The sequence below is a fragment of the Drosophila nasuta genome, chromosome 3, assembly GCF_023558535.2.
Source record: "Drosophila nasuta strain 15112-1781.00 chromosome 3, ASM2355853v1, whole genome shotgun sequence".
Taxonomy (NCBI): Eukaryota; Metazoa; Arthropoda; class Insecta; order Diptera; family Drosophilidae; genus Drosophila; species Drosophila nasuta.
This window is the reverse complement of record NC_083457.1, coordinates 2,259,343-2,273,728: the sequence shown is the minus strand read 5'-3', so window position 1 is coordinate 2,273,728 and position 14,386 is coordinate 2,259,343. Positions and strand designations below refer to the sequence as shown.

At 36.9% G+C, this 14,386-nt stretch overlaps 1 protein-coding gene across 1 annotated transcript; it reads left to right on the top strand.

The window, feature by feature from the left end:
• Window positions 1–7,860: 7,860 nt before the first annotated feature.
• LOC132791312 (organic cation transporter protein) lies at window positions 7,861–9,762 on the top strand. Its single transcript, XM_060800183.1, is given in 5 exon segments — window positions 7,861–8,359; window positions 8,418–8,561; window positions 8,634–8,973; window positions 8,975–9,262; window positions 9,264–9,762. Coding segments are annotated over 5 exon segments (1,488 nt in total). The 5' UTR covers window positions 7,861–7,976; the 3' UTR covers window positions 9,597–9,762.
• Window positions 9,763–14,386: the final 4,624 nt, after the last annotated feature.

Below are 14,386 nucleotides of genomic sequence, written 5' to 3'. Positions count from 1 at the left end.
CGCAAAAACTTTATTTTCTGCCTTGAATAAGTTAATCTTTTCCAATATATAATATTGGTTAATTAAAGGACACAATATTGCTGGACATTCAGGATTCAGACAGACAGACGGACATGGCTAGATCGTCTCGGCTGTTGACGCTGATCAAGAATATATATACTTTATAGGGTCGGAGATGCTCCCTTCTACCTGTTACATATATTTCCTGCCGGCGCAAAGTTATAATACCCTTCTACCCTATGGGTAACGGGTATACAAAGTGTACTGAAAATATACCATTGTCATAAATATTGTGTTGAAATTATTTCACTGGCATTTCTTTAAATATGGAAAAATTATCAAAATTAACAAAATGTGGTATTGACTAGAAGCTGTTCACAAAAACTGAACTGTTTATATAATTTTCTTATCACATACAGTCATATTCGACTTGTGACCTTACGCATAAAGCTGATAAGACGTTCTACGATTAAATATACTTCACTATCTAAAATGAATGTGAATAATTTACTTGTCTTTTTTTTGTAAGTATACTTATATAAATAGTTTTGCGTATTTTGAATCATTTAAATTAAAATCGAGTCGTATAGTTTTGATTCACTTGCAGCCTAGCTCAAACTTAAGCGTGTGTGATATAATTTTGGGCAAGAGTGTATATCCAGAGTGATACACTTCCAATTACGAAGGGAAGATGCAAATGGTATACCCCCAATAAACTGTTTATACCGTTTGTATCAGAGACTCTAAGAGATATAGATATAATTCTGTTTTTCGACATCTCTTACTATGTTTGCACGTAGATCTAGTTTGTTTCAAATTTTAGCCACACCCTATTCCGACCCGCAAATCGACAAAAATCGAATAACAAGTGTAATTTTATAGCTTTTTATACAATTATACATACACAAATGTCTTCAGCCTTTATAATTTCTGAAAGTTTGGTTACGATCAGATAAAAATTTTTGAAGATATTAAAGAAAAACTTTTGTATGGGCAAAAACTCTTACTTACTAGGGGTCTTAGTTACTTTGACCGTCAATCTGGTAAATTGGTATATTTTTAGTATGTTTGTAGTATTTTCGGTATGTTTTGAAAATAATACCGGAACATTTTGCTTTTATTCAAAATAGGTAGCGGGTATCTCATAGTCGAGCAAGCTCGACTGAAGCTTTATACTGTTTATACCCGCTACCCATAGGGTAGAAGGGTATTATAACTTTGTGCCGGCAGGAAATGTATGTAACAGGTAGAAGGAGGCATCTCCGACCCTATAAAGTATATATATTCTTGATCAGCGTCAACAGCCGAGACGATATAGCCATGTCCGTCTGTCCGTCTGTCCGTCTGTCCGTCCGTCCGTCTGTCCGTGTGAACACCTAGATCTCAGAGACTATAAGAGATAGAGCTATAATTTTTTTTCGACAGCAATTGTTATGTTTGCACGCAGATCAAGTTTGTTTCAAATTTTTGCCACGCCCACTTCCGCCCCCGCAAATCAAAAAAATCGAATAACAAGCGTAATTTTAAAGCTAAAGTTACGAATTTTGGTATATACAGTAATAACTATAGTAGTTATGATCCCTGAAAATTTGGTTACGATCAGATAAAAATTGTGGAAGTTATTAAGGAAATACTTTTGTATGGGCAAAAACGCCTACTTACTAGGGGTCTTAGTTGCTTTGGCTAACAATCTGGTATATTGTGCCGTCTATGGTATATTTTGAATGCGGTACTATATCGATATACCAAATATACCATTTGGTATATTTTTAGAGCTTTTACATTATATTTGGTATATTTTGAGAATAATACCGCAAAATATATTGCTTTTCTTCAAAATGGGTAGCGGGTATCTCACAGTCGAGTACACGCGACTGTAGCTTTCTTACTTGTTTTTTTTTTCAAATAGCTTTAAAGTTTTTTATTTGATTGTTTATATAATATTTTCAACATTACTTATCAACACATGATGGCTCTTACAGACTCCATGTCAAGTTATTCTATCATCAAAACATCTTTTTTGAAGTGAGCATTGAAAGCGCTTATAAGTATCACCTTCAACTAGCATGTCTATAGCTCCACACTCGTATTCTCGTAGCTGGCGCTGATTTATGTGACATACATTAGGGAGCGCTCGTTTGGAGTTGGCATAAGGCAAATTGAAAGGCCCCACGAAAACTGGAAAACTGAAACATATTACTGCATTTTATTATGTTTTAGAATTAACGATTTGAGGTTTGCGGCCAGGGAATTGCAGCTCAGCACTTTGCTGCATTCCAATTTAATGCAGTTTTTCGCCCCTGGCTAAGCAAATTACTCAAAAATGGCGCATAAATTAATGAAAGGTCTGACAGAGTCAGGTGACGGGCAGGCAGGCAGGCAGGTAGGCAGGCGGCAAGAGAGCAGCAAACTAGGCGACTGACTAGCAAAATTAAAACATTAATCTAAAGCAAACGCGAACGCGAGGGAGCTGAACGTGCATAATAATTAATGCAGACTTTAAATTTATTAATTTATTTATAAAATCAAAAAAGGGCAGCCAAACAAAAGGCACAAAAAGAGGTGCAAATGCGAACTTAAAGAGACGCGGTCCAGCCCTTCGCAATGTGCACAGAAGTATGTTACATACACAGCACAATTTAACGAGAATCACAAACGGAAAACGGAATCGGAGACTGCGTCTGGACATGGGACTGAAGATGAGGCAGCGTCTTTGTGCACAGTTTTAAAAATGTCCATACGCCCTCTAGGGACAGATTAGCGATTAATCTATGGGGCATGGTCACATGCTCATTCTCCTGCTTTGTGGAGTGAGTGTGGAGCGCTGCATCGTTCTGTGGTACGTGGCAAGGGGCACGAGGTACGAGGTAACGATTAAAAAATCTCCACAGTAAAGACTGAGCACTTAATCAAAGAGGATTTAGAGAGGAATAGAGCCAAAGCCAAAGCCCATGTCCAAGTCCAGGGCCAGGCGAAGCCATGGCAGCGAAACGTTGATGCGGCGCTTTGTTTTTAGTTGCCTTCTTTCCACCTAAGTGATGCTGTAGATACCCTGTAAGCCAAAAGGAATTATTTAGTTTCCGTTTAAATGATAACTTAAAGCACATTTTGGAATATTTTATAATACGTACTTAGTTCTATATTTAATTTAATTAAATTTAAGTTTGTAATTTCCTATATTATTTTTTAAATCAAACATTTTTAACTATTCGATTCAAATTTATTTCAATTTAAACTCTTATTTTGTCTTTGTCTACAGCTCATACTCGAAATAAATAAAATAAAATCATACTCATTGCAATTAAAATCTCTTAGCAACAAATCAAACAATTGTCTTATTTGAAATCCATTTTTTTTGCCATATAAATAATTTATTTATACACAAGCATTAAAGTAATTAATCTTATGTATGTTTAGATAAACAAGTTTGCACATTCTCATTTTTACTTAATATATAATATTATTGACAGTAGAACCATGGTTCTTTATATTTAATTTCATTACTTTTAATTTTACATAGCATGTGATAGTCGAGTTAGTGCTTAAAATGTTTTCGCTACATATTACAAGCAGTTTTATTTCGTTGAGCGTTGCTCATAGTTTTTGCTGCGCTTTTTCATTTGCACTCCCATCCCTTGTTCCCTGTCTCTGCCGCCTTCCGTCTTGTGCCCCATCTCTCGCCTATCGTCTCTCGCCTACTCTCTTTATGGCTGCGGGCTGAGCTTCCAACTTGCATCCCATAGTACTGGCAGCTCATAAAAGACCTTAAATAGTGGCAAAGACATTTCAGGCATTGCCGCGTTGCTGCAGCGAGTTGTAGCATTTGTCAATTTACTACGAGTTGAAAGGGGCGTGGCTGGGGCATAAAAATGATATATATGAGCGCTGAGTTAGCAATTTTAGTATGAATTGGTAAAACGACGCCGCTCGCTCGCTCACATCTCACCACATCCACCATGGCAACGCAAGTCGCTATTCGCCATTCGCTTTATGAATTTCTTTATGGACGAACTATAAAATATTTTGATTGTGTTTCATGTGCGTTGAAATTAAATGCTTGTTGGTCTTTAGCTACACACTCATTGCTCGATTGCTTGTTGGCCATTCGACTACAAGTGGATTTCACAAATCTCTTGTCCAGTCCAAAGAGTGTGGCCCACTAACCGCAACAAGGCTGGAGGAACCTCTACAAAAAACCCCAACACAATATTTGGCATTTGGCTTGTAATCCTTTTGTGTGCTAATTGGAGCGTTGTTAGGCAATAAATACTCCAAACAACTGTTGGTTTAGTTTTTTTTTTTGGCTGCACTGTTGCTAGTAATATTTGGCAAAATATTTGTCGGCATAAACACTTGCCATTCTGACGTGCAAAATCGGCTTAAGAGCGCCCAAAATGTAAACGTTCTTTATGCCCTCTAATTGCTTTAGTCTTGTGGTTAAATTTGGGATCAGTTCTCGACAAATGCTTTTTCACTTTGCCCTAAGGCCAGCCAAAAGCTTTTTATCAGACATTTCGATTAGCTCTTCAACTTGCGGTTTGACTGCAATACAAAGCTTTGATTATTACGAGCTGAATAGCATTTCAATAAATACAACATCATTATATATGAACAACAAAAACACAATCGAAAGTCAAATGATTGCGACCCACTTTTAGATTGTCGAAATGTGATAAATTTTGTGAACGAAATATATTATATGTATGTATGTACATAGTACTTATATGTATGTTAATGTTTCCGTTTGTCAATTATTTATGAACATGTGTATATATAGTATTTTACTTAATAAACAGCGGGTATAATTAATAACAACAATTCTAAATCTTCTCATGTTATCGATTTAAAATATGTTTCACTAAAAACGTTCGTGGTTTTTATAAAACCATACTCTAAAAATATATATAAAAGATGCTATATTTGGTAAGCATTCAAAATATACATAGTTATACAAGATACTGATTTCAGTATCAGTTTTTGCCATACAAACTTAGTTGTTTAATAACTTTTACAATTTTTCTCTGATGGCAACTAAATTTTCATATTCATACTGTTGTTATTATTATAAATCACAACTTTAAACTTAGTATTCTTTTTTTTTTGATTTTCCGGGGACATTATTTATTTCTCCATCTCTTATAATCTCTTAGATCGAGGTGCTCTTTTGGATGGACGGTCGGATACAGAGACTGACAGACAGGCAGACGGACGGACAGACCGTCAAAGTTATATCAAGAATATATTTTATATAGTCAGAGATGCCTCCCTCTGCATGTCCCATACAGTTGCTAGAAGCACAAGGTTTGATACACTTCTGCCCTATGGGTAGAGGGCATAAAAATATTTCAGCAACGTTGAACATACGAATGTATATTGTACACAAATCGTTTGATTGCTTAAACAAATCTCATAGTCAAGCTCGTGAGTCTGTGATCAACTACTTATTATGTTTCTTCAGAGAATATCGAATTCTCTACCCGAATTACCCGAGATGTCACATAACAGCAGCTGCCACATTAATAATAATTATAAAAGAGTAAAGTAATACTAATAATAATAAAATAATAAAGTACTGTTGAGATACTCCAGATTAGATAGTTGACTGGTACATTATGTCTCTCTAGAAAGAACGAGTTTTCAATAATAAAACAATAAAGTGTTGGCTTATCAGCAGTAAGATGATGTTGACGTCTACTTGAATCTCTATCAGTTCAGACACAGTATGAGACTTCGACACGAGCCAAAGTATTTTTACTCGATGCGTCGAACTCATTCAGCTTATTTCATTGTGTCACAAGTGCGATGCGATTGCTCGACTCTGAAAGACGTATGAAAACTGATTGTGCTTGAGAAGAAAACTCAAAACATAAACAAATGTGAATATTTTAATTCATTTAAATAATTCCACAAATCAAATAAAGTGAGTGTGCAAATAGTAAACTAAATACAATAAAGTGCAATTCGCAACTTATGAAATGTATTTGATAATTCAATTGTAAACATTCGTTTGAGATGCCACCAATAAAAGTGCATGCAATAAATAAATAAACGAAACAAAGTACACTAAAGTGCAATTTACATAAACGAGACGATCAACATCATAAAGAATTAGCTCAGAATTTATTTGGCGCAATCTGCTAATAAATTCATATAATGCCAATTAAAAAGTTATGCAAAGACATCGAAGTCTAATAATGTCAGTGCTGTCAAAACGGATGAATTCTAGATTAATTTACTATATAGTGTCAAATCAGAAAAAGCTTGGTATACTTCATCAATGGGCATCTTAGTGGGTGACAATGCGAGACACTTATGCGTGGATTTGTTGGAAGATTTATTATCTGCAAGAGTTTGTATTTGAGTGTGTGGCACATTGATTGGCTATCCAATTTGCATATAATTTATTTTCAATTGTTGTGACATTTTCTGCTTGCGCAAGCAGCGCCGACACTTGCCTCTGTTGCTCATTGAACAGGTTGCCACAGTCGTGGGAACATGTTGCAAGGTTGCCCGTTGCCTGTTGCACGTTGCCTGTTGCTGCTTGGCTTCTGTTAGTTGCCTGTGTTGATTGTCGCTTGTCGCCAGCAACAAATCTGTGGCCAACTTTCACTCAATTGTCGTAATTAAGCCATCTTAAGGCAGAGTCTCTCTTTCTCACTCTCTTTGCTTCATCGTCAGAGTTACAAAGCGTTTATCTGGTTGCAGACAATAGGTTCATCTAGCTGCTATCTGTGGCACATAGTTGCCGTGCTGCATACTTGTTGCTTCGCTGGCGCACCTTCAATTAATGAATCGACTGACTTCATTTACGTAGAGACCTGGTAAAAGTTGGAAGTTTGTTGTTGCAGTGATCTGCTCGCTGCAATTGATACGGATTCTGGCTAAATGGCATTTTAGCCGAATTGCAAGCGAACCTTAATGTGTCAGCTTTCAGGTGCTAATGCTTGGCCAAGTTGTCACGCTAACTGTATCTGTTACCAGCTCAACTGCCGTATGTATCTCAGGCCATACTCGTAACGTGAAACCGGTTCGCTCTTTCGATCAAGTATGAAATCACAATCTTCCGTATTTTAACGCCAGTCTGTTGCAGCTCGCTCGGTGAGTAGAGGCTCCGCTGGATCGGAATTGTGTATTTTTCAGCTTATTTTAAGTTTCAGTGTGACCCACATTTAGACGAGATATTCTTATTTAAAATCTCAATTTATTCTGAAGCTACTTAACTTATTCATTAAACATAAACTTATTTGCTAGGAATTGAAAACTAAGCTCTAGCTTAGAATCTTTGTTCGATTCTTTAGATTATTTCGAATTTAATACAATATTTGGTACACTCTAAAACTCTTAATTCACTTTTCTTCTATACTCAAAATTAAACAAATCATTTCTGTATACTCTTTTACATCAAGATTCCGATTTTACTTTTATAAAAGTGAAAGTAAAAATATGTTGTTTTTTGCAGCACTTTGCACATGCTTTTATGTTAAATATCAGAAAAAGTTAATCAGGCACTTTTGTGGTGGCAATGACTGCGTTTTGATTTGATTATATCGGCTTCTGCCTTTGGAATTGGTCTTATGATTTATCAAAAGAAACTTATTGATAAATTCAGTCACATAGTCTTAAATTTTATTTCGCATACATTTAGATGTATTTAAATTTAAAGTAATTTTAAATTAAAATCACTTGTTTATTAATAATATATATATATATATATATATAACTATTTAAATTTGGACATATTTAACCATAATTATTTCTGCAACAAAATGTTGGTCATTTTAAAAGAATCAACTTTCATTTGAAAAAATGATCAACGATTTTTTTTCTACCAACACAACAATGCCTTTCTCATCATTCTACTTTCCAAATTATAAGCTGTACATTATTTCTATAATTTTTTTTTTTTATTCTAACAAAATTTTTATTTATTGTCATTTTAATAACAGGACAAGGCGTAACATAAGTGTAATTTGGATATGGGTGATCAAGCGAAGAAGCCGGTGATTCGTCCGGTTGAGAAGACTGGCGATCCCATAATCTCGCAGATTGGCGACTTCAGGATATATCAGTTCTTCTTCTGTATGCTTGTGTTTTTAAGTAAATTCGGAACAGGATGGCACACGCTGGCACACATTTTCCTTGCGGCTCCGACTCCACTCTCGTGTAAGACTGAAAACGTGACCGATGCCTGCAGCAGTGACTGTGATGAGAGGGAGTTCGATACGAGTGTGTTCAAGACGACAATTGTCACCGAATGGGGTTTGGTCTGCGAAAAGAGATTTCTGTCGAGTTTATCGCAGTCTTTTGTCATGATGGGAATTATGTTTGGCAGCATGTTCTTTGGAATGATAGCGGATCGGTAAATAAATACAAAGTACTCGCTCAATTTATATATAATAGTAACTCTATTTACGCAGCTTTGGTCGGCGACCTGCTTTCTTGGGGTGTTGTTTTATGCAGTTGATATGCGGACTGATCGTGTGTTTGTCCCCATATTATTGGTTTTATGTAATATTTAGATTTCTAACTGCCTTCGCCACAGGCGGAACAATGTGCACCAGGTAATTTGTTTATTACAATATACAATTCTACATATTTTAATTATTGCTTCACACTCTTTCCACTCTTTGCAGCTTTGTGCTGATTATGGAGATCATTGGACCAAAGAGACGTGAATTAATCGCCATTTTATACCAGATTCCTTTCAATGTGGGTCATGCCTCATTGGCAGTCTTTGCGTATTTCATTCGCGAATGGAGATGGTTCCAGTTCAGCGTCACAATATTCTCAGCAGTCTTCCTCATCTACATATGCCTCATACCTGAGTCACCAAGATGGCTCTTTACCACAGGCAGAGTGGATGATTCCATCAAGATTTTGGAGAAGATTGCCAAACGCAACAAGGCGCCAACGGAAACGATTCGGCCCGAGATCGAGGCTGCTTACAAGGTTTTGGCCGCTAGAACACCGGCGAAAAAAGGGAACTTTAGTTGATCTGTTTCGCACTCCCTACTTACGATTGAAGACTATCTGCATGGCCATCGTTTGGATTGTGGTTTGCATGGTATACTACGGCACTGCTCAATACATTTCCAATCTCGGCGGTGATATTTTCCTCAACAATTTGATTGCCGCTGGTCTGGGAATTCCCGGAACTCTGCTGTGCGTGGTGATGACCAAGTATTTGGGACGCAAGATCACAATGATGATCACAAATGCGATCAGCGGTATCGCTCTTTTGCTTCTGGTGTTTTTTAGTCTATGCGAGCGACAAGCTTCAAGTCATTTGTGCAACATTTGGTCTCTTTGGCGCTTCGATAACATTTCCGAATGCATATCTTTGGGGTGGCGAGATGTTCCCCACAGTTGTACGGTCCAATGGCATGGGACTTTGCTCTATGTTGGGTCGTGTTGGCGGACTTTTGGCGCCACTGATTTGTGATCTAGCCCACATTAAGCTGTGGATAACGCCCCTAATATTCGGCATCGTCTCTATAATAGCGGTAATTGCGACAATTTTCTTGCCAGAAACAAGAGGTCATCCACTGCCTGAAACATTGGAGGACGGCGAAGCATTCGGACGTAAAGAGGCCTAAGTAAAGTGGAGAGAAGTCAAAGAGCACAGCAAATACTGTTAAGCAGATGGAAGATCAGCTGTCAGTAGTGGAAAAGATCTGCAATAAGTACGCAAGGTATATTTTAATTGGACAAGACAACAATTGGCGCAAATAAAATTTAATGTGAATTCCGGTATAAACAATATTTATTATATAAATTCTAGCTGTAAAGAAACTAATAAAAGGACGAAAGCACTAGCCGCTAATTGGCGCAAATAAAATGTATAGTAAAGAGTCCAAGAATTTAAGAAGTGATCGAGAATGAGAAAGAGACAGACATAGAGAGAGCAACCGCTTGTTGAATGACCTTCAAAGAGAGAAAGAGAGAGAAATCTGCTGAAAAGTTGGAGTCAAGGTTAATATCATTGTCAACTTTTGGCACGCCTCATTTATATGCAACACCCGTGTTGCCATCATGTATGTGCGTCTCACTCTCTCTCTCTCTCCTTCTCTCTACTCATTGTCCAGCAAGTCAAAAGAGCAGTCGCCGTCGGCACTTGGCAACATGTTGAAGCTTTCATCCAGCGATGCTCAATCGCCACTCAAGCTTCAGATTGGGATGCTGCCTGAAGTCTTCTGTGTTGTCTGGGCAGTCAATCACCGGTTGGGGGCACCCGCTAGCCATGGCCATCGGACGCAACTTGCCCCCGTCGGCTGAGGCAAGTTTTTAGCGTCATCGGCGCTGGCAGCTTGTCATGTCAGCCGTACGAAAACTGTCAGAATTCGAGTTGCACTTGGAGTTTGGCGTTGAACGTTTGCTGCCTCAATGCACATTGTCCCGACTCATTCCAGTTCCAGTTCGAGTTTTTAGACTCTGTTGTAGCAACACTGTGGGGAGAGAGGGAGAGCGGTAATGGCAATGCTTGGTTGCGGCATCAAAGTCCGACTCCGAGTCAGAGTCAGAGTCCGAGTCCGAGTCGGCGTCGCATTTTTAATCAGCTGCGGCGCGTCTTAGTGATAATTACCAGACATTTTAGTTGCCTCTTTGCCGTTTCGTTTCCCGCTGATCCTTTTGGTTCATGCTGTTCCTGTTGTATAATTAATTACAAGTGCCACATTCATGTTGTGCTTGCCTCATTATTTATTACACTCCCAGCCCTGAACCTCTGACTGTCTTGGCTCCCGAAATCATAAAAAACGAATTTCCTCAAGTTTTTTGTTTGCCCAAAAAGCAACAAGCCATGTCATCGAATGCTTTGCAAGCATATAATCAAGCTAATATCTTAAAAGACTTCGATATATGTATACTTATTAATCTGAGGGGGGGGGGAATTTAAAATAAAATTTGAGACAAAATATTACTTATTAAATTTCGTAATAAATTTATGTTGAGCTATTTAGCTTCGGCCATTTCATATATGTACCATATGTATAAATGTTGTTATTAGATTAAATGTTATAGATTAAAGGTTAAATCTACTGAAAATTTTACTTAGACAAGTTAGAAAGCTACAGTCGAGTGTGCTCGACTGTGAGATACTCGCTACCCATTTTAAATTAAAGCAAAACAGTACGGTAATATTATGAAAATATACCAAATTATATACCACATAATTACCAAAATATACCGAAGGCCATATTTATTATGGCGATGAAGTACAACATACGAAATATATCGTAGATGTCCTATTATACCAAATAGTATTTAGTATTTTTACGGTTTATTATTTGGAAATATACCAAATATATTTAGTATATTTGCGGTTAATTATTTGGTATATTTTAAGATTAATACCGCAATATATTGGGTTTATTGAACGTGATGTGTATCATCCAAAAGTAAAATACTCAACTACAAGGTCCGTTAAACAGAACTTATCGCTGAGCTAATAATCAATTGTATAGCACTGCGAATAAATACTTGGTATAATAAAGAGGAGTTTACACTTTAACTTTCTTCTCTTCCTTCTCGCATTTAAACAAATCTTGTCCGAAATTTATCACCTGACAAAAGAAATAGTAACAAATTAAAATTAATATTATATAATATTTTTTGCTTGTCTCACATTTCTATTGTATCACCATCACGAGGTATTCGTTAATATGTCCTGACTAGATAATGTTCAAGAATCTGACACTTGGCCAAAATCGATAAAGCAAGCGCAACACAATAGTAGGCTAGGGCAAAAGCAAAAGCAGTTTGCCATTTTGCCAACATATGGCAAATTTGCCAGTGACTGCATGTCAACAACAACAGCAACAACAACAATAGCAACAGCAACAGCAGCAAGACCCATTTAAGTTCAAAGCGCGACAACCGCCAGAGTCAGGAGTTTGCAGTTGAAGTTGGAGCTAAAGCTGCAGCTTGAGCTTGAGTTGAAGGTATGCAGAGCTCCTCGCCATGCCGGTTTGTACCGATCATTATCTGAGCAGCATATCTATTTGCGGTTACGGGGAGCAGACAGTCAGCAGTCAGCAGGACAGGACAGACGAAGAGGGGGGGAGTTGGCTGTCAGTCGTGGGAGTCGGAATTGGCAACGTGGTGGCAACGTCAACGTGGGCGCATTAAACAGACAAATGTCAAAATGACGCGCTTTGTTGTTTATCATATTTACCGCAAGACAACAGGGGAAAAAAACGCAACAAGGCAACTAAACTAAACTGACCTGAGAAGATGGGCCAAGCTCTGAGCTCTCAGCTCTTGGCTCGTCAGCTCCAAGTTGGCCAAATGCAATTAGTATTCAAATGTGGACGCGTCAACGAGCACAAAAGCCAAAACGAGTCATCATCGCTCTGCGCTCTGCTTCTTGGGAGCTTCTTTGCCAATGGCCGAGCAGCTCCAAAGTCTTTTTGCCGACAGCCAAGTTCATTGTTGGCAATGAGTAGAAAGGAGACTGTGGAGAGGAGATAGCGGGGCATGCTGCTTACACGTTAAAAAATGTCTAGGCTTTTGTGCTTTAGAATTCGTTGTAATTTAGCGCACGCATTTTGCATTTTAAATGCGACTTCTGATTAATTCCTCAGCTGGGCGCTACAAATTCGTTTGACTAATTGCGACTGCTTGGAGGGGATTACCGCTGGGCAAGGTTATTCTGTGGAACTGCACACCTTATCGGCCGCAATTAAATGCGGCCAGTCGAAACGATTTAATGTATGATTTCTTTCAAATCATCTCTACGTGACTTCACCTCATCAGCATGACACATGGACATGCGACATGGACTCTCTCTCTCTCTCTCTCTCTCTTGCTCGGAACGTGCGGCATCGTCTCAGATGATTCAATATGTTGCCCCACTTGCAGCATATTAAACAGCCAAAGCGGCTCAGCAACAATATTCCATTGTTGACTCTGTCTCTGTTGCATAACCATAAAGAAATGGACAACAAAATGCGTTATGGGCGCCATTAAAAGTGCAGCTCCGCTCCCCCCTCGAGTTATGACAACTGCCGACAATTAAAATTGTCAATTGATGTGAAAGCCAATAAAACGGAATTTACATAAAAATGGGAGATACAAAATAAAGAATAAATATTACAAGTTGACTGATGGGCGGACAAAATTCAAGTTTACACGAATATGAATTTGTCAGACTTCATTTACTTTAAGTTTTTCAGAAATTGTATATTTTTTTGTCGAGAATTTTATAAAATAATATAATTTATTTAAAAAAAAAATAAAATAAAAAAATGTATTTTGTATATTACATTTGAAATAATATACGACAACAACTTTGTCTGATCTCTTTGTTCTTTGCAATTCAAACTTGGGAATTTGATTTTTTATACATTAGACAATTTTCTCCAAAAATGATTATTTCTTTAGAACCAGCTATTTTATAAAATATATATTTATTCCATAAATAAAAATAAAAAATGTTCATATTAATAGAGGTAGATGTTGTGAATTTTTTTGCAGGTGTTCAAAATTAGAATAAAAAAATTGTAAATTATAATAAAAAAGAATAGCAAGCGTATATTCGTATCTAAATATACAGATAATAGATTATGTTTTCGTAAAAGTTTTACAGTATTATTTTTAAATTTTCCATGCCTTAATGAAGAATATATACTTGACATAAACATGTTCCTTCAAAACAATAAAATTTATAATACATAACAAAGGACCTATTTATAAATATTCTATAGGTATTGTGTAGATTTAAAAATATATTTTCTGGTCTCAAGTTTGAAATCTCTTGATTTTTAATGTTTTTACTCTAGGTAATTGTTGAAAGTGGTTATTTTCAGAGGCGTACCCGTAAAATTTAAAAACGCAAAGGTTAATAACAATTTATTATTCTTCAAACAAAAAACGGAATGCGAATATTGACATATTAGCTTACCATACATAAGAATGTTTACAAAGCACTATTAATTAAATCATCCAGATCGATAATATTCAAACTTAAATTAATACAAAAGTAATTATTAAATTGCAAATAATACATGTTACTCTAGTCTCAATATTTCGGTTTCAGTATTTCGTTCGTCATACCATTTAAGACACGTGGGAACCCTTCAAAAGCTGCTAAATGATGTGAAATCTGTCTCACTTTAAATTCTCAGCCTTTCTTTTTTATGCCTCTCTCTCAGTCACTCTCCCATCTCACTATCATAGACCTTTCTATACACAAACATATCTAGATATATATCAGCAGAGTTTATACACTCTTTTTTTATGAACACTTCTGACTCGCATTTCTTTTTATTGCTCGCTAGTTGCAAATTTACGAAAACTAATTGCTTCAAATGCAGTAGCTCCCAAAACAACAACAATAACAACAAGAGATACAACCATATGAGAGAGGAAAATGGTTGACCATTTTTGT